This window comes from Microtus ochrogaster, linkage group LG2, assembly GCF_000317375.1.
Source record: "Microtus ochrogaster isolate Prairie Vole_2 linkage group LG2, MicOch1.0, whole genome shotgun sequence".
NCBI classification, from domain to species: domain Eukaryota; kingdom Metazoa; phylum Chordata; class Mammalia; order Rodentia; family Cricetidae; genus Microtus; species Microtus ochrogaster.
Genome location: NC_022028.1, coordinates 22,402,515 through 22,425,137, shown reverse-complemented (window position 1 = coordinate 22,425,137; position 22,623 = coordinate 22,402,515). Strand labels below are relative to the sequence as shown.

At 47.6% G+C, this 22,623-nt stretch overlaps 1 protein-coding gene across 2 annotated transcripts in view; it reads right to left on the bottom strand.

Moving 5' to 3' along the window:
• The window catches only part of Cnga3 (cyclic nucleotide gated channel alpha 3), a 30,668-nt gene that overhangs the window by 3,717 nt on the left and 4,328 nt on the right, over positions 1-22,623 (bottom strand). Inside the window, exons 2-6 of one of the 2 annotated variants that reach the window (XM_005359934.2) lie at positions 15,139-15,252; positions 11,810-11,983; positions 7,036-7,041; positions 4,314-4,421; positions 1,031-1,137 (exon numbers count right to left, since the gene is read on the bottom strand). In XM_005359934.2, the coding sequence (XP_005359991.1) occupies positions 1,031-1,137; positions 4,314-4,421; positions 7,036-7,041; positions 11,810-11,983; positions 15,139-15,252 (509 nt within the window). The remainder of the gene's footprint in view (positions 1-1,030; positions 1,138-4,313; positions 4,422-7,035; positions 7,042-11,809; positions 11,984-15,138; positions 15,253-22,623) is intronic. The other variant, XM_005359935.2, reaches the window with a different exon arrangement.

The window sequence follows — 22,623 nt, the reverse complement described above, 5'->3', positions numbered from 1 at the left end:
GCCACCACCGCCCGGCTTTTGTTACTTGTTTTATGTAGGGGTTCTAATGAGAAAGCAAGGTGAGCTAAGGGGATTCATGCATTCTGGTTTGTTGCCACAATCTTGTGTGTTTCCCTTGAGCATGGGAGTGTGGGTGTTATTTCCAAAATCTCAGACGCAAACAGAAGGGCCTCTACAAAGTGAAGCTTTTGTGCACATTAGAAAAAAGATCCCTGGAAGCTGGGCAGACCCAATTCTCATGTATAGGTGGGTCTTAACCTCAACCAGAGTCTGTTTGGAAGAACACATCATCTTCCTAGGCCCTGTTTTGAATTTCAGACCTTTACATGTTAAAAATTTTTTGAGGTGCTAGAGAGATGATTCAGAAATTAAGAGCTGCTCTTTCAGAGGACCTGAATTCAGTTCCCAGTATCTGTGTCTAGTAGCTCACAAATGCCTGTAACTCCAGCTCAGTGGAGGGTCTGATGCCCTCTTCTGGCCTCCATAGACACTACATTCACATGCACAAACCCACTCAGGCAGGCACACACATCACTTAAATGAAAATAACATAAAATCTTTAAAAATAATAACATAAATAAATTGTAAATCTCCTCTGAGAGAGATGGAGCAGTGTTCCTGGATCTTCCATGTTTCTGAGGTAAGGAATGCCCAGACTGAACTGAGTGCCACCTCACATAGGTAGTACTAGAAGGGTCTTTTGAGATGGCAGCCTTAGCCTTATGTCACAAGTAACAAAAATGAGGTCCAGAGAGACAGCTTGATTTGCTCATTGAACACTGGGATAACAGATCCCAAATCCCAGGTTTCTTAACCTCTGTTCAGGTACTGTTGAAGGATTTAGCATACTGAGCAAGAAGATATCAGCATCTACTCTGTTTGGTAGGGCTCCAGATCTCCAAAGCACACTGTGCTCAAAGCTAGGCAACATCCAGCCCACTACTGTGGATCTTCCTGAGTACCCAATGGTCCCCCTACTGAGGGTCTATGACTTGGCCTAGTTTAGTCTTTAGGCTTGGGGCACACTCACCTGTCCGGGCTCGAACCAGCAAGTCTATAGCATAAAGGACATCTGCAGAGTAGTCCAGGACCAGCCACAGCATCAGGTGCTCCGACTGAAGTTCATCAAAACAGGCTCTGAAGAATCCAAGAGGGAGATGGGACGAGATGGCTGAGTGTCAGAGCCCAGACCCCTCCCCTCCCTGTGATGCGAATAGATACACTGTATCCAGTAGCAGTTCTTCTTGAGGTGTTACACAGGTAATGTAGCAGTTTCCACAGACGTTAGAATGGTATGTTTTGGGAGGAATCTCTTACTATAGGATTTTTATAGAGGCGAAGCAACCAGTGTTCTAGGAAGGCGAAACACTGCAAGGAAGCTCATTAAGAGAGGGAAGAAACAACTCTGAGGAGCTTCAGGAGGTCCTTAAAACTGACCACATTGACCAGAACCTCTCTCCTCAAAGAGTATTTAAACAAAAACAATAAAGACCACTGAGAATCTCTCTCAGACCAGCCAAGCTGCAGGGAAAATTCTCAGACAAGCCAAACAGCCTGGAGGAGGCAGAGGTCAATGAAACCTTTTAGAAGAAGCAGAGACTGGCTGAGCTGCCTTGAAGAGGCTCAGATCACCAGATCCACTGGGAAAGGACACTCTCCAACCTGCTGTGCTGTCGGCAGGCTGTGCAGTGTGTTCCGGGTTCCCCGTTTTCATGAGCTGTCACCCATGCTGGGGTGGGTGTTGGTGATGAAACTATCATTTCTGTTCCTGTTGGACTTTTGTGCCATCATTACTTTGACCTGTCATGGGCTCCCTTTCTGGAGTTAGTAGATAGGTGTGTGTGTGTGTGTGTGTGTGTGTGTGTGTGTGTGTACAGGAAAAATCTGTCTCATGACAATGCAGTGGAATCACTCCAGGCCCTGGGAAGCTATGTTCTCTCATAGTCACTGGCCTCCTAGGAAGAAGAGCTGGGGAGTTAGATGTGTAGTGTGAAGGTTGATGGTAGAACTCAAAACAAACAAACACTCTAGCCAATCTACCATCCAACCACTCAAACAAACAACAACCTACACAACCAACCAACCAACCAACCAACCAACCAACCAATCAACCACCCACCCAATTAATCAAACAAACAACTGCGATTGATATTAGGCAAAGGGATCGAGAACCTGCCCTTTCTAGACTCAGATTCCAACTTAAATAAGCCAGGAGATATTTTCCTACCCTTTACCCCTTGGTGTTTGCTGCTTCTCACATAGATGGCACCCCAAGTTTTCCTTCTTACCTCCAAGAACATGAGGATGTTCAGCCATTCATGTCTTCTGGATGAAGACTGGAAAGAACATTGGCTGACACCTGTGTTCCCATATCCTAGAGCACTCGTTGAGAGCAGTGTTGCCACCTTGCCCTTTTGTCATGAAGCCCCCTACTCCACCTCGCATGTTCTTTCCCTTGGAGACAGAATCCCCGAGCTTCCACTTATATGGTGTATGGCTTTGGGTGTTCCCCAAAGGCTCGTGTGCTAAAGGCTTGGCCACCAGGCTGCAGCCTGACTGGGACGTAGTGGAACCTTTAGTTGGTAGTGCCCAGTGGAACTTAAGTTAAGAGGGTTTGCCTTAAAAGGAATATTGGGACTCTGCCTGGTCCCTTTTTCTATTTTTACTTCCTGGTCATGAGGTCTTGTTTTGTTTTTGTCAGTGGCTCAGAACAATGACACTAAGGAACCATTGTCTGAACTCTCTGACACTCTGAGCTGAAATAATTTTCCTTTTTTTTTTTTTACATTGTTTACCTTGGGTCTTTGGTCATATCAATGGAAAGCTGACAAGCTGCAGGTAGCATAGGACTCCTCTGTACCCAGTTGAGGAACATGATCAGGAATGTCCCAAAAGCCATTGCACGGTATCCCAGAGCAGCCGTGTCTGCCTTGCTGGCTTTCCCAGGAACATCCCAGGGCCTACTGTCTACTCGGAGAAAAGCGCTGTTTCCTCCATCACGGTAAATCAGAAGGTGCAGTCTCCCTCAAAGAACCATGTCCTGATTGGTTCAGGAGATCCTCTGTCCCCTGTCCAGCTTGCTTTCACAAGCACAGAGACCCGCCACTGCATGACTTCCCTGTAGGCTTCCTTAGGGACATCCCTAAGCCCTGTGCCTTTTCTAGGAGGAGTGATAAACCCTGTACCCTTACCATGGAGTCCTGCTAGCAAGGACCTTTAATCCCCTTCCATACCTTCAGAGAGTAGTAGTAGAGTCTGGGGTCCACTCAGCAGCCTGCACCCTATAGACTAGCTCAGGGAGGGAGCCCCTTCATCCATTTTCCTTACCTGGAAATGTATTTTAAGAATGGCTCTCCCCGCTGGCACACCCTGTAGGCTTCCTTAGGAAATCCCCTGCCAATGCCCTCTCCTGCGTGGGGGGGAGGGGGGACATCCTACCCCTGTACCCACAGCAGCAGCTTCCCAGGAAAGAATGCTTACAAGAAAGTTACAGCTCAGCCCTGTGGCTCCCATTTCTGCACCCCCAGAGCCAGGCTACACCAACCCACTTGCTAGCAAGGGTCCTGCCATGTTCTTTCCTTTTCTCACCAGCTCACCCAGGGAAATCTTGAATGCCTCTGATCTTCTCCAGAAGAGCAACAGTCCCCTCTAACCTAGGAGCACCCCCAAAGCCCACATCTGCTCATTCCACCACGGCAGCCTGCTTAGGAAACCAGAAACCCAGAATTCAGCCTCAGAAAGCAGGGCTCCCACTGTGCCTCCCCTGAGTGCTTATTCAACAGCAACTTCACTCAAAATGCTTCCCTAATCCTGTCAGAACAGCAACTAGCCCCTACCCCTTCCTCATACAACCCGAAAGTAGATGACAGAGTGCCAGAACCCTCAACATCACCTCAAGCTCAGGTCCCTTCCCACCCGTGGTTTAGAGCCCCTTCAGGGTCCTCTGAGAAGTGACCAATTTCCGCTGATGGAGAAACGAAGACGGTGGTTCTCAACTTGTGGGTCGAGACGCCAGAGAGTCACATATCAGATGTATTTACGCTACAATTCATAGCGATAGCAAAATTACACTTATGAAGTATCAACAAAATAACTTTATGGTTGGGGGGTCACCATAACATGAGAAACCATACTAAAGAGTCACAGCATTAGGAAGGTCGAGGACCAGCGACTTAAGGTGCCAGAGCTGTACGGTGGCTCAGAGGAGAGAAACGCTCTCAGGTGAGACTCAGCCCTCCATCTCTTAGGCTCGGCTGCCTTCTCCCCTCCTGTCCCTCCACCCTGGCCGCCTAAAATAATGTTGCTGCTCTTACCTGCACACAAGTAGACACCAGTTATAGAAGACCGGCAGGGCGATGACAGTCAGCCAGCGATAGTAGATGTTGCTAGAAGGGTCCACCACAATGGCATCCTTCTTCCTTCTGGGAACACAGACATACAGCACTATGTGTGGGAAGCCTTTAGGATATAAAGGTCTTAATTAACTCAGAAACCTGAGAGCAATTTTAGGTTGACTCTGAAGAAGTGGGGGGTCACAACAGGACCTTCTCAGTTCCAGGGGTAGGGTCATATGGTTACCTCTGCGGGGAAGACCGGCTGGGAGCCAGGATGGACTTGGAGGTCTCTCCCTCTGGGCTCAACCTCCATAACTGACCATAAAATCTTGATGGTGATGTTTGTTCCCATGTGCCCTGTGGCATCCTTCTTGTCCTTCATCTGGGAATGAAAAGTCAGTGTGGCACTGTGGTTGAGTGCTGGCGAGGGATCAACGGAATATTGGCCAAGCTTTTTGTGGCAATGCCAGTTTCTGGGACCACCCATGCCTTCTGCATAACTGAAGCTGGAAGTGTGCATGTGTTAGCACCCAGTGTCTCTGAGGCAGTTCTGCAAGACTGAAGTTGGGAGCCCTGGAGTGCCCTGGAGCCTGCTCTAACTCTCCCTGCATCTGTGATAAGATGGAGCTACTGATTTCATTATGATTGTCTATTACTCTAGAGGTCTGAGGTAAACCTCTCCATTGAGAAATTAGAGGCTCAGGCTAATGTTTTACAATTTATCATCCACTTCCACCGGCCCCCGAAAGTTAGTTACATCTAGTCTGAGGCCAGAGAAGTCTGAGACATTTTGAAGCAATGGATTATAAACAAGCAGACATTAAGGGGTTTTAAATCATAGGTGAATTTGTTTTGTATACACTGCTATCAGAACCCATGATTTAAAAGATGAACCAGTTATCTTGTAGAGTTGTATATAGAAAGTCAAGAATGGGTCTCACCAGAGACAAGTCAAACAGAGCTGTGATCTTTTCTGGATGTTTTAGCGGAGCCAGGTTTCCTGCTGCTTGTTTTTTGGGTTGTCAGGACTTGGTTCCCTGCCCCTGTAGGTCTTCAGTTCCCATGTTCTTGCTGGCTGTAACACATGGCGACTCCTAGCTTTATGATACTGTGCTGGGCTGTGGAGCTGGCTGGCTGGGCAAAGTGCTTGCTGCACAAGCATAAAGACCAGAGTTTGGATACTTAGAACCCACGGCACAGTTGGGAAGACATGGTGACTGCCTGTAATCCCAGCACACTGGAGGTAGAGACAGGGCAAGCCTGGAGCAAGGCGGTTTAGAATTCATGAGCTCTGGGTTCAGTGAGAGACCCTACTTCAGAAAATACAGTGGAAAATGGTGAAGAAAGCTCAATTTCAGGTTTCCACATGTACAAATGTGTGCACCCACACAGACACAGACATACGTGTACACATGCAAGGAAGAGGAGGAGGCAGAGAAGGAAGAAGAAAAGTAGTGTCTGATGTTCAAACCCTTGGAATCTGCTGTCCTAGTTCTGGTTACCTTGATAGCCCAGAGCCATTTGAGGGAGTCTGAACTGGGGTGTGCAGACCTGCTGCCACATCTGTGAGAAACTATCTCGACTGATGATTGATGTGTCCACAGCCCACTGTGGGCAGCACCATCCCTAAGCTGATGAGCCTGGTGTATAAAAAAGGCAGGATTGAGGGATTGCCCAGATCAAGCTGGCCTGTGGCCACATCTGTGGGTGGGAGAGCCAGCCCACTGTGGGTGGCACCATCCCTAGGTTGATGAGCCTAGGTTATTAAGAAGAGGAAGAAGGGTCAGGCAGTGGTGGCATACATTGTTAATCCTAGCACTTGGGATGCAGAGACAGGTGGATCTCTGTGAGTTCGAGGCTAGCCTGGTCTACAGAGTGAGTTCCAGGACAGGCTCCAAAGCTACACAGAGAAACCCTGTCTTGAAAAACAAAAACAAAAACAAAAACAAACAAACAAACAAAAAAACAAAAAAAGAAAGAAAGAAAAAAGAAAAGAAAAAGAAAGATAAAAAAGGAAAAACCACCTCAGCAGGACCAGATGTGCCATTTCTTGGTTTATAGCAATATTTCCATCCTCAATGTGAGCCTAACCCTTCAAAGTTTTGTCAATAAATACAGGTTTTAAATTCAGCTTAAGCCCGAGAATGGCTTTACAAAGGAGTTCTATAACTGACTTCAGAGCCGGAGTCATAGGAAGCTTCATCTAGCAAATTACACATGGCCACCAGACACCAACCGGACAAAGTGCCAAGCTCCAGCCAACCCAGTTGCTGCTGTACCTCATCCCTGGCCATTAAATACTGCCTAACTGTTACACGCTACAGCTCTGAGATTCTGTTTGATTTGGGGGCGACCTGATTATAGAATTGTGGAATGAAACAGAATTGAGATATTAAAAATCATCTTATCTTTTGATAGTGGATAGGAACAAAGAGTTCTTCAATCTGTTAACCAAGAAGCACAGAAGACAAGCAGCTCTGTCCCCTTTATCTACCAGAGTGTTTTGTCGGCCTGTGGCGTCTTAACGAGTGTAACCAGCAGAGGGCACTGCCCACAAGCTTATTGGGCCCACTTGATGCTGCATAGCGCCTCGGCTTGTTTTGGTCAGGCTTTGAATTATAGGCTTTAACTTTTCAAAATCCCTGCTACCCAATGGTTGAAGACCTAGCCCAGCACCAACAAACTGAACCCCTAGATCTACCCATCACTGTTCTGCCTCAAAGGCCATAAAGATATAGACTCGCAGAATACTGCTGGTTTGAACTGAGAGTAGTTTGATCTGAAAGGGAGAAGTTATACCATGTTTAGGTACCAAATGACAATTCTAGAAATGGGAAAGAGACAGGAATCAAGAGGTCCAGAGGAAGCTGTCATCTGTGGTCTGAAGGAATTAAAGTTCTACTCAAAGAACGGAGTGGGAAGAAAGTAAGTGCCAAGCTCTGGCCCTTTGTCAATGGCAAGTCAAGCAATCGGTATTTGTTTCTGATGCTGATGGCTTGCCTTCACCTTCAGTGAGGACATTCCTAAGAGGCAGAAGCTGCAGACCCGTGTGCCCATGCATGCCCGCTGTCACTCATGGGCAATCTCACTCCCACTCACACAGCCCCAGGGTTCGTGTGTGGCATTCTGATGCTCACACACCAAACCCATCTGCCAGCTCAGGATCTGTGGCAGAACCTAGTCACAGCAGGTCACCCATTCAAGAGGCTGGTCACCCTTTGAGGGAGGACGTTTTCTCCTTAGGTCACTCTGATGGTTCCCTCAAGATTAGCTCAGGTCAGCCTTAAAACAGAGGCATTTCTCTGGTTCCCAGGACCTTGCAGTTGTAGCATGGAAAATGCATGCTTCTAGCCAAGGAGACCACCCACTGCTCTGCAAAGGCATTCCAAATCTCCGCCCTTGAATATGTAGTGATAGAGGGTATCAAAGCTGAAAGGACGTATGCCCTGAAAGCCTTTGCTTTTCTAGATGAGGGAGACAAAGAACAAGTAGGAAGAGCTCCATAGAGAGATCATCCAGACTTGTCCCTTCTGCCCCTCTGCCCTGGGTTTCCACAAAAGGAAGGATGCTAGAATGGGTTTCTAGTGTTTGGAGAAGGTGGTGAGCAGGAGGAGAAGGGAGAGGCAAAGTGGGGTTCTATGTAGGGGTGGGGTGGTGGTGGTGGGTGGGGTGGCTCCTGGGGTTAGAGAAATTGAAAGCCAGTATAGTATGCTTGGCTGGGGCTTGGGTACTTATCCCGCCTGTGAGCCGTTACAAGTGTTGGCATCCTTTCTGGCCATGGGTTAGGCCAATGGGAATGGTTTCAATGACTCAGGTCCATTTTGCCTGAGGCGACTATGCCAGGAACCCTACCCACTTCTCTCCAGCCTTTCTGTTCACAACTTTTTGCTCATAAGGGTATGGTTATTGTCAGGGACAAAGTGATTGTGTTTGTGTGTGTGTGTGTGTGTGTGTGTGTGTGTGTATACTTGGGTCTGGGAAAACGGTTGCGGCAAGAGAGGAAAAGCATTTGGTTAAATCCAGGCTTCTGGGTAACGAGGATTAATGATTTGAATCCCGTCCAGTTTCTGAGTCTCCATTCTACTCCGTTTCCTTCTGTTCAGCCCTGAGCAGGGTGGAGAGCCCTTATCAATACAGGACTCGGTAGGACCTCTGCATGTACTTCCATGCTTCTCAGGTGAACGGAAGTCTGGAACCGCTGCTTACTGTTCTTGTCTGCACAGACCAGATGTGGCTCCCCAGAGTGCAGTTTCTTGAAAATCTAGTCACAGTAACTTCTTTCTTCTAGTCAACAGACCAGAAAGTTGACTGATGGCAAACACATCTCCATGCTTAGGCTTATGTCCCCTCTGCTCCCAACCCTATGGCCCCATCTGTGATCTCCCCAGGAATATGGTAGAAGGTAGGGACTGGTTTGTCACATATTAGATACTCCCTGTCGCGGCATTCTACAGGTGTTATTCTCAAGTGACTGCTGCCAGGAGAAGCTTTTGACACAAGAGGTAAGAAAGTCAAGGGGCCTCATGGAGCCTTAAAAAGGTCTCTTGCCTACCAGTGTTCTCTGTAGATTGCTCATAGGAGACCCCAGCGGGGGTCAGTGGCTGGTGATGCCTCAACCTGACTAAATGGGCTTTCTCTATGCTATTCTGGCTATCTTTGCCGGAGACTTCCTCTCCCCGTTTAAGATGTGGCCTTGGTTTCTTGCTTCTGGGTTGTTCTCCTCATCTGAAAAGTCCTCAGTGCCTTGGAACTCCTGGGAGATGGTGGAGAGAATACCCTGGGGGACAGTGGCCCTACTTCTACAATGATAGACCCACACACAAAAAGTATACCCCTACTTCCATAATGACAGGTCCACACAGAGGAAGTATCTCAGTAGATGTTTTGCTTTGTAGTTGGGACTTGGTCCCCCAAAATTCAAAGCCCCTCCCCCTCTGTGAAGCTCCCCCATGCATCATCACATTCATCTGCCACCCTGAGCCTTCTGTGAGTGGCCAGGTAGCACCGGTCTAGCCCTAAGTGGCTCTCACCCAGTCCTCCACTTCTTTGGTCACACTGGGGTTACGTATTGAGTACAACATCCATCTCCATTTGCCTAAGGTTGCAAGAGGATAATTTAATCAGATTATTTAAGGAAGTCTTTGTTTACTCAAAACAAATTGAGCAGGCCTAGCTAGTTATAGGAAGTTCCAGACTTCCTTCACCTGAGAAGCAAGCAAGTGCAGAGGGCAGTGGTCCCACTGTGTACTTTTCTGGGCCTGTTGTTGTGCCCAGATCACCATCCTGCTCAGAAACAAACAAAAGGCTAGTAATTCTTTTCTGGGCTGGGGTGGAGCTCGGTTTAGAGAGAGCTTGCTTGAGCATACACAAAGCCCTTGGTTTGATCTTTAGCACTGCAAAAACCCAGTGTGGCCATGCATACTGGAAACCCCAGCTCTGTCCAGGTGGAGGCAGAAGGATCAGAAAACTCAAGGTCATCCTCAATAATATAGAGCTTGAGGCTCAAATGTGAAGGGCAGAACATGAGACCCTGCCCTTCCCCCCAAAAAACGTCCCCATCCCTCAGATCTCCTCTTCCCGACCTGTTTGTCATCTCTCCTGTTTCTCTGTCTCCCTACCCTCAATCAGGGTCTTCAATGGCTGTTCTGTTCCTGTCCTAGCCGGTACCCAGGAACCACAAGGGTTTGTAGCTGCAGCCTGTGTGGACCCTCACACGTGAACACGCCTCTCCAGTGAGTCCTTTAATCTCAGCTGGGGACCTCGACACCTTTTGCGATGGTTTGAGTTAAGAATGGCCCTCATGAGCTCATATATTTGAATGCTTGGGCACCAGAAAGCTGAACTCATGCTAGGATTAGTAAGATTAGGAGGTATGGCCTTGTTGGAAGAAATTGGAGGAAGTATGTCACTAGGTGTGGACTTTGAGGTTTTAAAAGCACACGCCAGGCCCACGGTCTCTCTCTGGCTATAGATCAGGATGTAGCTCTCAACTACCTCTCCAGCGCCACACCTGCCTGCTACTATGTTCCCTGCCATCATGCCCCCTGACATGATGGTAATAGACTTATCCTCTGAGCCTGCAGCCAAACCCCCAATTAAATGCTTTTTTGTTTGTTTTTCGAGGCAGGGTTTCTCTGTAGCTTTGGAGCCTGTCCCGGAACTAGCTCTTGTAGACCAGGCTGGCCTCGAACTCCCAGAGATCCGCCTGCCTCTGCCTCCCATACGCTGGGATTAAAGGCATGTACCACCACCTGGCTAAATGCTTTCTTTTATAAGAGTTGCCTTGGTCATGGTGTCTCTTTATAACAATAGAACACTGAAGATACCTTTCTTCAGTTTCTTCAGCACATAAGACTGAATCTGGCTTTACTGCAGTATCCACTGAAAAGAAAAGTCCCTGAATACTTGTGTGATGTTTGGGTGTGAGAAAGAGTCAGAAGACAACCTCAGTGTCATTTCTCAAGTATCACACACCATTAATCTTTTTGTTTCCTTTGTCTTTATTTATGTATGCTGGTGTTTTGCCTGCATGTATATGTGTGTATGGTGTACATGCAGTGCTGGTGTGATATGGGATTCCCCCTGTGTGCTGTGAGTACCAATGGTTAATAAAGGACAGCTGTGGGCCTGCACAGGGCAGAATATAGGTAGGCAGGGAAAAAACTAAGCTGAATGCTGGGAGAAAGGAAGGTGGAGTCAGGGAGAAGCTATGCAGTCCTGCCAGAGCCAGATGGAACTTTTCCCAGTAAGCCACAGCCATGTGGTGATACACAGACTACTAGAAATGGTTTAAGTTAAAATGTAAGAGTTAGTAAATAAGAAGCTAGAGCTAATGGGCCAAGCAGTGATTTAAATAATATAGTTTCTGTGTGATTATTTTGGGACTGAGCAGTGGGAACCAACAAGCGGATTCATTTCAACAAATTGGCACCCACATGGCCAACTAAATCCATGTAAAATCTGAGAGGACTTGCAAAGGAATTCTAGACACTAAAAAGCAAAGTTTAGTCTCACTATTTTTTCTAATGGGCTTTGCTTGCTGGTAGCATACTATAGCTCCTTTAAGAGAAGTTTTCCTGATTAAGCAGTAGCAGCAAAAAAAGTCGCTTTATGCAGGGTGGCTGAGAACTCTGGTTCAGGGGCTTCTTGGACTCTGGATGGGGAATGTGAGTGCATGTAGTATTCCCTGAAGGACACATGCTTTCTTCAAGAAGTGACTCATAGGGATTGAGGGCATCAAGCTGGACCCATGTGCTTCTTTGCTGTCTTAGCTGGTGTGCAGGTGGTATATAGTTGGTGTGCAGGTGGTGTACATTTGGTGAGCAGGTGGTATGCAGCTGGTGTGCAGGTGGTGTGCAGCTGGTGTGCAGGTGGTGTGCAGGTGGTGTGCAGCTGGTGTGTAGTTGGTGCGCAGCTGGTGTGTAGCTGGTGTGCAGTTGGTGTGCAGATAACCTCTTCCTTTTTCTGTTTCTTACCCTCTGTCTGGTGGTTCCTGTCCACCTGGGTTGGGCTGGGCATTGCTTTCCCTGCTGGACACCTCGTTGAGCTCAGTTCCATGGAATCGATCCAAGAAGGCATCAGGTCTCTGATCTTCATGATGTAAGTGCCTGGCAGCCCACGTCCGAAGTGAGATGATGAGGCGTGACACCCTGGGAGGGGAAAGGACAGACAGTGACTAGAGAAGCAGAGGTGACCAGTGGAGGTGAGGCTGGGGGCCTGTGGCTCAGGCTTCTGTCTCTCCTATGCCCTTTCCTCCCCTTCTCCCATTCCCTCTCCAGCCCGGGGCAGAGCCTCATTGATAAATGATGCTGTCTCTTTATTACGACTTTGCCCTTTCAGCTCTCCCACAGCCACGCTCCCTCCAGTGGGGCAGCAGCAAACATTTCTACTCATTATTCCTTTTGCCCAAAGCAGATCTCTTGTTAGGGTTGCTAAATGAGAACTGGAAAGTTCATCAGTTAAGGGCCCTTGCTGCTCTTGAAGCAGACCCGGGTTTGGTTCCAAACAGCTGACAACATTTGTGATTCCAGTTCTAAGGAATCTGATGCCCTCATCTGAATTCTATGGGCACGAGACACTCACATGGCACAGTACATACATGCCAGGCAAGATGCCCGTACACATAAAGTTAAAAAATGAAACCTTTCAAAAATATTGCTAGGCATAGGAACAGTGAAAGCATACGATCCTTGGGGTTTAAATGTGAAATGCCCCCCCTCCCCCATAGCTTCATGTGCTTGAGCACTTGGTCTCCAGCTGGTAACACTGTTTGGTAAGATTGGGCAACTGTTAGTAAGTAGAGTCAGGTTAGAGAAAGTCTTACTGGAGGCAGGCATTGATGTTTTATGCCCAGCCCCATGTCCCTTTGTTTTCTGCTTCCCAACTGCTTATACAGTGTTCAGCTCCCCCAACCCCGCGCCATTCTCGCTGTGATGGAACTGTAAGTCATAATAAACCCTCTTCCCTTAAGTGGCTTCTTGTCAGGTATTCGCTCAGACAATGGAAGATATAATGAATATAATCCTCAAATAAGGGTGAATTTAGAGCAAAGAGTAAAGGAACAAGCATCCATATAGAGTGTGAGTCCACCCCCTCACAAATCTATTAATTTTTTCTCGTAAGCTCCAGTACTGCATTCAGGCTGGTGCAGAAGTACCTTCCCAACATGTCTAATCCCTATCCTAATATGAGACCCTGCTAGGAGCAGGCTATGGGGTCAGTCCCTGAGACCACAGCCCATGTCTCCAGAGTTTATAGCTAGAACATTCTTTGAGAAGCCTGCCCCTGCCTTGCCTCCCACCTCCTGTGTTTCCACTAGAGAAGGAGAAGATATACTCAACCTCATTTCTCTGCTTTTAGATTTTAATTCTTAGCATTTGTGTGGGGTGTGTGTGTGTGTGTGTGCACACGCGTGCACCTGCTTATGTGCACACTATATAAGGGTGTTATGAGACAGCCCATGTGAATGCTGGGAACTGAACCTGGGTACTTTGTAAGAGCAGCCGGTATTCCTAACATTGAGCCTTTCTCAAGCCCTCCTTCCCTCTGCCTCTGTTTCTCTGCTTTTGCTTCCTTTGGTTTCCTCCACATCATATCTATAGAGACTTCCACAGATGGTGTTTCTAATACAATCAGCCCTAAGCAACTTGCTATCAAGCCATGAAATGCTAAGTACCTTGACCCTAATTATACGCTTGCAATATTAAAGCCAGAAAGCAACCCTCACATGATTGGTTTGCATAGACATATTTTGAGGGGCCTTGTGGGAGCTGCTCTCAGCTCTGGACACTGTCCCTGCCTATCCTCTGCTAAGGGAATAGAAGGAAGGTCATTCCCCCCACTCCCTCCAGCTCCAGCCAGCAGGATCAGACAAGGGGCCCACAGTGCATCGCCCCTGCTGCTGAACAACCGACAGCTCCATGGCGCTGGAGCTGGGTGTTTGACTCAAGGTCGTTTTCAGCCCTGTCCCTGATGACATGTGATCCAAAAGAGCCAGAAATGAGCGAGACGTGGAGAAGGAGGCACAAAGTCCGTGAAAATCTACAGGACAAGGAAGCAGATGACAGCTCCCTCCCAGCCCCCTCCTCCACCTCCTGGCTCCATCTTCACCTCAGACCACATGGCTGTCCTGAAACAGTGCTCTGTCCTGTATACCTGAGGTCCTTTTCATTTACACTGACTTGAAGATGCTCTTCTTCTCTGCAGCCGGACACTTGTTTTATTAATACACAACACTGGAAACCATTTCAATACCAGCTACAGCTAGCTCCTTAAAAACCATGATAGAGGGACTGAGGAGAAGGCTTAGGAAATAAAGTTCTGGCCGTGCAAGCTCAAGGACCCCGATTTCGGATCCCAGCAGGGATAGCATGTGTCTGTTATCTCAGCACTGAGGGACAGAGACAGGAGGAGCTCTGGAGAGCAGTGGCTGGCCAGTGACCTTCAAATTCAGTAAGAGATTTAAGGTGGACAGCAACAGAGAAAGACTCTCTCTCTCTCTTTCTCCCACGCACCCCTACCCCCAGAGTAGCATAACATTTTCTACAATTAAGAATACAACGAATAAATAGATAAATAAATAAGAGAAATGAATAAATATCTCTTTACTTGGCAATCGGCTTAACTAACACTATAGATGCACAGCTGTAAAACTGTGGTGCTGGCTTAAGAAAATGGCTGGAAAGTAATGAACCCAGCATCCGTGGAGCCATGGGTGGCTTCCGGGAATGGTACAGCTCCACGGAGCCAGCGTTGTTAGAAGCGTTTTTCAGATAAGGCTCGGAAGGGCGGGATGATTTTCCTTATGTGCTACTGCTGTTAAAGCCAGGTACAGATGTCTCCAAGGGGAGGTAGTGCTTAGAGATTTGCTAATCTGCCTGGCGCTTTTGCAAGGATGCATGCTACAGAGTCTAGATGTACTGAGGAACCTAGAAACCTTCCGGAGGTACTCCAGAAAACACCATCCTCAGCACATCACTGTGTCCATCCAGGGTCCTCTCACGGTGACCCACTCTTACATGGCCTCTTTTGGACTTGTTCTGAGTCCTTCCAGGACCGAGAAGCACCCAATACTATTTTTATTGAAGTAATTTCCAAACTAAAGCTATTTTTCTTCGGCTTGTCTGAGCTCGGAACATCTGGCTCAAGAGGATAGAAGTAAGTTACTGATAGATTTTCGGGTGCTCGGATCCTTGCCTGTTCTGCAAATCTTCAACCATATCTAATACGCCTTCCAAGGCATCTCCACATTCTTTCTGCCTCACTCTCTCTTTTCCCAAAGTAAAGATTGCGCAGGGTCCTTTACCTGGCTGGCCCCTGGCTCGTGAATAAGCTCCGTGCAGATCCAGCCAGTCCCTGGGTCTCCATGGCGATCCCTGGCTGCAGTGTGGAAGATGTCTCCTCACATGGTGAGTGAGACCTAGCAAATCAAATATACAGCATGCTAATTGATTTCCAGCTCATCCATCTCCCAGAGAGTCAGAAGTGAGATGGGCGGATGCCCGCAGCAGGAGGAAAGACACCGTTGCAGATTCTCAAACCAAAGATCCCCTACTTCTGCCTGTCACAAATCTGGTCCCCTGAGATGAAAATGATCCTTTCTTTTACATTTATTTATTTGGTGTGTGTGTGTGCGTGTGCATGTACCTACCATGCAAGTGTGAAGATCAGGGGGGCAACTTGTAGGAGCATGTCCTGTCCTTTCACATGTGTGTCCCAGGGATTGAACTCAGGTTCTCAGCCTTGGCAGCAAGCACCTTTACCCACTGAGCCATATTGTCAGCTCTAAGAGGCACTTTCTTTACAGCAATTCTGGCCAAGGAGAGATTTTGATCAGTTACTGTATATGAGTTAAGTGAAGGCTGAGGGGACAAGCAACAGGTGCCGGCATGGTCTCCAACAGAGATTGGGGTCAGGAGAAGTCCCAATGCCTGCCATCTTGGACCATAGCCGATGTTTCCATGCAATGCTTCTGGAACAAAGATTTTTACTTCCAACATATCACAGACTTCTGGTCTACCTCCTTCTAGAAGCCTCCCTTCCTACTCTGTGTGCTGTAGATGCATTTTCTTGATAGTTCCACACTTGTCTGGTAGCCTTCCTACAACTCTGGACCCTTGCATGGATTTGGCCTCCCCCTCCAAGCAGAGTTAAAACAATTTGAGCAGTGTTGTCAAGAGCAAATTCACTCACCCTTTGCCAAACCCTGTCCCTGTCCCCAGCAACGCAGTAAAGGGGAGCCTCTCCAGCCGTGCATGCAGGGAGGACAGCCCGTGTGTCCATAGGGCAGGTGACCACGCTGGTAGTGGAGCCTGGTATCTGACAACTACCTCGACTAAGACCAAGAGTGTGCTTGGGAGTGTTTCTCTTTCTTTTATAAACCTCCTAAGGCTGAATCTGACCAGCCTGATTAAAAGTCAGCCAGGCAGTCCCCCCATCCCCCCTCCCCAGGGATCTGCACTTCACTCGGTGACTCTTGGAGGAAACCCAACAAGGTAAATTAATTCTATCACGTGGCCTATTCCAGACTAATCGGCTTTCTTAACAAGGTGGTTGAAGAGGCAAACATTAAGTCTAGGGAAAGCGTCACTCGTCACTCCCCGCGGTGAGAGATTAGAGTCCTCGGATGCCAGGTGCTGAGTCCCCTCTAGCAGCAAGCCCCCCCACAGTGATGGGGTGTGTGCAGGTGGGGTGGGGTGAGGGCTCATTTCTATGCTATGTCTGATCCAGGATGTCTTTGGATAGCCAAATGGCCAGCACACAGCCCCTTCTCCCAGCTTGCTCCCAGCAAGGTCACTTTTAAGCTGGAACCACATGGAGGTAGACAGCCTGTGGTGTTGGCCATCTTCAGTGATGGGGACCTGTACAGTGTCTGGCTGTTCAGGTCACAGATTCCACTCATTCTTCCTCAAGTTCAAGTCTTCCCTCATAACAGCCAACTCAATATGAGTTGGCCATGCAGCGAAACAAAGAGCACCTTGGGGCCAGCCCAAGGAAGTATGTGTTTGTATGTTGTTGGTAGCTATAAGCCAAGTCCCAAAGCCTTACAACGCAAGTGGCTGGTAACTCCAATGTCCTTAAGTTGCATATGTGTGACTGATTTTTTTTTTTTTTAAGAGTTGAATATCAGGTCTCCCCATCTATCTGACTCATGTGATGTTTATGTGATGTTTGGGATCTTTGGGGTACGAAGGACTCATTCTTGTGTCATCTCCCAACATGATTGCAAATACAACAAACCCGCACACCATTGATTGGCAGCTTACAGTGTATCAGATGCAACCAGTTTACCACTTATCTGTGCAATGATGCTGGGAGAGAGAGAGGGGAAATGAAAGTCCAGAGGGCTTACATAACTTCCCTGGGGTCACAATGCCAAATGGCAAAGGGGCAATTCTGATGTCCTTCCACCTTGTTTCAAGGGCTGCCCTCATCACACCCATGGATCTGCCCCGTGTGTTTCAACTGACAATGTAAATGCAAACAAAGTTGAATAGAACACGGCAGAGGGTGAATTCCTGCAGCATGCTGTCAGAGACACGGCTCTGACTCGCCTGGCTGCCTTCCATGGGTAGGGCTCGATTTTCAAACCGCTGGATACGAGTGTCCCTTTGTACCCTTGAGAGTCAACTCATGGCTTCCCAGTGTACCCAGAAGAGGCACTGCCAGGGGCCCTGCTATACTGCACCTGCTGAGGTTGCCCTCCTGACATTCTGTAGACAGTTAAGGCAAGAGGTAGATCCCACGGTGCCTTGGTCAGTTTTAGGAGGTACCGTCAGGGGCAAAGCTTATCTTTCTCGAGTCTTAGATCTGAAAAGGTAGCATGCCCTGGAAGGTGGGTAGCGGCTAATGCTGAGAGCTCTGTCAGAGCGTGTGTGTCTGGAAGATCCAGAGGCAGCTCTAAGGACGGAAGTGTTCTGACTCACTATCCGCTCTACCAGCGCTAGGCTCCATGCGGCCCAGCCAGTATTTCTACTCAGTCTCTCATCTGTTCATTGTCTAGTACCAGACCTCCTGGCATATTTAGCGAAGGAACTAAAATTATGCTATGTGAGGTGGCCAAGGCAGAGCAGTGAGACACTGCGTACAGACTGTCTCACTGCTGCGTTCAGGGTAGGTGGCGGGGTGGTCAGGAGGCTGGATTTAATTTCTTATTCCAGCACCTGTCCGGTGGGTAACCTGAGGGCTGGTCACTCACCCTCTCATAACTTAAATGTTCTGATCTTCATAAAGAAAGAAAAATGTGCAACCCCCTGCTGATTTAAGTATTGCTCCAATAGTCCAGCCCTGATGGGCGCACGTAATCCCCAAAGGGTGAGGAGAACCTTCTATGATATGAATGCAGGGGATCCAAAGAGGGCTTTTCTTCCTATTGCGTCTCCTGCCTTGCTTCATGAAATTCTGCTCTTGATTATGTCTTGCATTGGCCTCTAACCTTGGGAAATATCTGGGAACATTTGTATAGCACATCTAATTTTAGCCCATACCCTCCAAAGATGCTCAGCTCAACAAGGGAACGTATACATACCACGGTGGTCTTATCAGATTACAATGGACTGAGGAATTCCCACCAACTAACAACACACAGCCTATGGCCACACCACTGTGACATTCCCTGACAACAGACTTCCAGGAAGGCATCTTCACTGTCCACTGCGTGATTGTCATTACTTCTCAGAGAACCTTATCTTAGCAAGCACATTGAAGAGAGATGGACAAAGAAAAGAGGAACTGAGAATCCTAGGTGAATTTGAGCCTCCAGGAAGACTGACGAGGATAAACAAGGTAGTTAGTAAAATGATGGAGATCTAGAACCTTCCAAGAAACTGAGTGGCAGCAGACAGAGGGCTGCCAGGGAACAGCCTGACAGCAACTCTGGCAACAACTTCAGGTGTGATGCTGTCTTCCAAGCACAAATGCTTACTGGACTTTAATAGGGTCAGGCTAGACCCTGGCATCTCCGACAAGTCAACCTCAGCCACCTGCCCTAAATAAGCTAATTACTATTTAAAGAGACAATTTAATAGCAGAAAAAGATTTATTTAATATTGCCATATTGGGAAGAGGGATAAAGAGGTCCAAGTTACTCCCCGAGTCCATCTTTGGGATCCTAAAGTGAACTTTACATAGAAGGCCAGACGCATACAAAGGTAAGACATTTTGGTCATGACATGGTCCTGACTGTGGCTATCCCATCTTTGCCTGGGCTCCAGTGTCTCCACCAAGGTGGCCTACTGAATTGTTGACCACCTGTAAATCTATTCTGAGAAGATCAGTTCCCCTCTGGCTGCTGGTACCAGGTGTCAGTCTCTTCCTTCTCCCGGTGTGAGAGGCTCTCTGAAGCCAACAAGGACAATGACAACCAGTACGAAACACTGAAATGATTTTTAAAACATGAGAGATGCTCCCAACTGTGACACTTGATCTCCAAAGTGCTGTGTAGAGGGCAGCCAGTGTTGGGAAGTTTCCCGATGTCACTTGCCACTGAGTGAGGGCAGAGGTGCCATAAACATCAGAGCTAGTAACTGACTTTACGCTCTGTGTAACATCTTGTCCTACTCAGGTGACATGGGGACAGGAGAGCAAACACACATGACCTTCTGGCACAAGGCTAGAGAACATGACACTCTTCTTCTCAAGCCCTGAGGACTCCGAATGACTCCAGTGCTACTAGGCACATGTGACCAGGGACTGGGAGGCAGTGCGTTTTTAAGTCTTTGGTCCTTGAGAAGCAGGGTGAAAATGGTTTTCTTTGGTGATAATTGCTTTGGGCTCTGCACAGACGGCAGCATGAAGAAAGCCTCTTTTCTGTAAGACACAGACCTCTGTGCCCCAAAGCTCGCTCAAAATAGCTACACCAGGAAACGGTTCGGGATTTGGGGTGCCCTCAGACCTCATTGTAATTCTCTGTAGCACACTCTGAAGTCTTTTGCTAGTGCAATATCTTAAAAAAAAATATGCTGGATGGCTCCTAGATAATTGAGTCAAACAACTAAGTAGAAAAGAAAAGTTCAAGGCTTTTGGGAGTCATGTTTTCTCATGTTGGCAAGGTTGGCCTTGAACTTATGTTTGCCCTTCTCTGGTTTCCAATACTGAGGCTGTAGGCATGTGCCACCATGCTAAGGTTGAGACATTTTTATTTCTGGTACTTTCAAGATGTATTTTTTTTTTCATTTGAAGGAAGCATTTTCATCCTTTCTTATGATGTTCCCTTGGGAAATTAACTTTGATAACTTAATAAAGAGAAAGGAAAAGCCGGGCCCCCAATGTGGTGAGAGATCTGCTGGCAGGGCTGTCTCCAGAGACAAAGCATTGGAGTTCTGTCTTCCCAGGGGCATTTCAGGAAGGACTGGTGGCACATGAGGGCTAGAAGGCCCATTCTCTGATTGGGAACAAACAATGCCTTCTATTTCAGTCCACAAAGTCTCAATTATTTATTCCAAAAGCTCCCCCAAAGGACTGGGATTTGAATGCGATGATGTGATCCGTCTAAACACAATTTCTCCCCTAAAATCATTGTGTTTAGACTCACGATGTTTTGTTATATGCCAGAGTCCTTTTAAAATCTGCTTTAAAAACCCTATACACATGGGTGCTTTCCCTGTGTGTGTGTCTGTGCACCACACATGTGCCTGGTGCCTGAGAGGCCAGAAGAGGGCATCAGACACTCTGGGTCTGGAGTTACAGATCATTGTGAGTCACCATGTGGGAGCTGGGAATTGAACCCTGATCCTCTGGAAGAACAGCCAGTGCTCTTAGCCGCTGAACCACCTTCCCAGCCCCATTTGTCCAATCTTAAACGGAGAATAAATAAATGCTAGATTGGGTTGAGAAGCCCTGGATTAATATAGACTGTGCCTCAGTTCCCTAAGCAGCTTTATTTTTATCCTGAACACATGCTGGGTTCTCCTTGCTGATCCCAGGGAACATTCTGGAATTTCCTGTATCTATGCAATGTTAGAACACAATGGCTGCTCAGACCACGGCCTCTCCCGGTACTCTTCTTCCTCTCTAACAGGTGCTTGCCAAGACCCCACGAGTCTCCAGATAACAGGCATCCCTGTGTGGGGAATCTCTCACCTGGGAAGTGAGTTTACATCCAAGTGTAGTACGGGATAATTGTCTATATTCTGTAAATTATGTTTTAAATAAACCCTGATTGGCCAGTGGCCAGGCAAGAAGTATAGGTGGGACAACCAGACAGGAAGTAGAGGTGGGTCAATGAGAACAGGAGAATTCTGGGAAGAAGGAAGCTCCCTCTGCAGTCCTGTCCAGACACAGAAGAAGCAAGATGTGACTACGCTGCTGAAAAAGGTACTGAGCCATGTGGCTAACACAGATAAGAATAATGGCTAAGTTATAAGAGTTAATAAGAAGCCTGAGCTAATGGGCCAATCAGTTAATGATTACTGTAGACCTCTGTGTGATTTATTTGGGACTTAACAACTGCAGGAACCGGGCAGGACAGAAAACTCAGTCAATACAAGTGGGTATTGGTGGACACACATCCTGTTCCCAACCCCCTTCTCCGTCTCCTGCCTGGGAATCAGACAGCAAGCTTGAACTGCGAAATCTCCCCCATCCTCAGAAAGGTACAAGAGACTGATGCCTCGGCTACATGGGCCCTGGTTTCCTTTCTCCAGAACCCCTGCCGAGCTGCTGTCTATTTGTTTTTCTGTTCATGGCATTAAATATATCCTAGAGCCTCAAGGAACCACCTCTGTCTTGGTGTCCTCTTTGGTATCCTAGATCTTTCTCTTCTTTGAGCCGACTGCTTGTATAAGAGAGAGCATCTCTCTCTCCCAAAGGATGCATTCTTCCTGGTTGTTCTGTGGAAAGCTCTGTATGGCCCCCTGGGACTTGTAGTCAACTATTGCCAAGCATTCACTGTATGGATGGTTGGAGAGGACACAAGGGGCCTCAATGAGACTCAGTGAGTGGCCAGGCTGAGGAAGCACTACCTGGGCACAGGCAGGAAAGGACTACTTCAGATGCTTGGCCACTCAAGAGATCTGAGGACAAGAGATGACTTCTCATGTGAGAGACCAGAGAGGACTCACCAGAAGGAAGGGTGAATCCTAAATGTAACCAAGAAAATGACAGACTACTTCGCCATCTGCATCAACGACCATGCCAAGAGCATTGTGTTCACTGGCAGTTTTAACCTCACCACAAGTCAGAAAGTCAACACTAGACTGACTCCTTCCCTGGATGAGGAAACGGAGGCTTGGTGCATTTGGACAACTTACCAGAGCTAAGCAACTGCAGAGCCAGTGTTTAGATTCGGGCTGTCTGACCTGAATCATGCTGACCATGGAAAGTGGGACAGGAGGGAAAGATGAGTGACCTATCTTTCTGTCATAAGGAAATACTTGAGATAATCAACTTATAAGCAAAACAGGTACATTTTGGTTCACACTTTTGGAGACTGCAGTCCACAATAGACCAGCTCTGTTGCTTTGGGCCAATGACTGGCCAATGACTATATGATGGCAGTCTGTCATACACAGTGGAGCCAAAAATAGAGGGCCTGAATCCCACAACTTCCTTTGGAGCTAAGCATCCAAAGACTTTAGGTCCTAGCACAAAGTCTACCTCTTAAAGGCTCTGCCTCCTCCAAGCAGTGCCACCCTTAGAATAAACCATTAACACATGGGCCTTTTGGGTGACAGTCAAGACCCAAATCTAGGATGGCAAGTGATATTTTTCAAAGGGCATCAGTCCAGATCCCTTAACCATGATGCTAACACCATCAGATTGTAGATGACGCTTGCCTGCTCAGAATATAGAG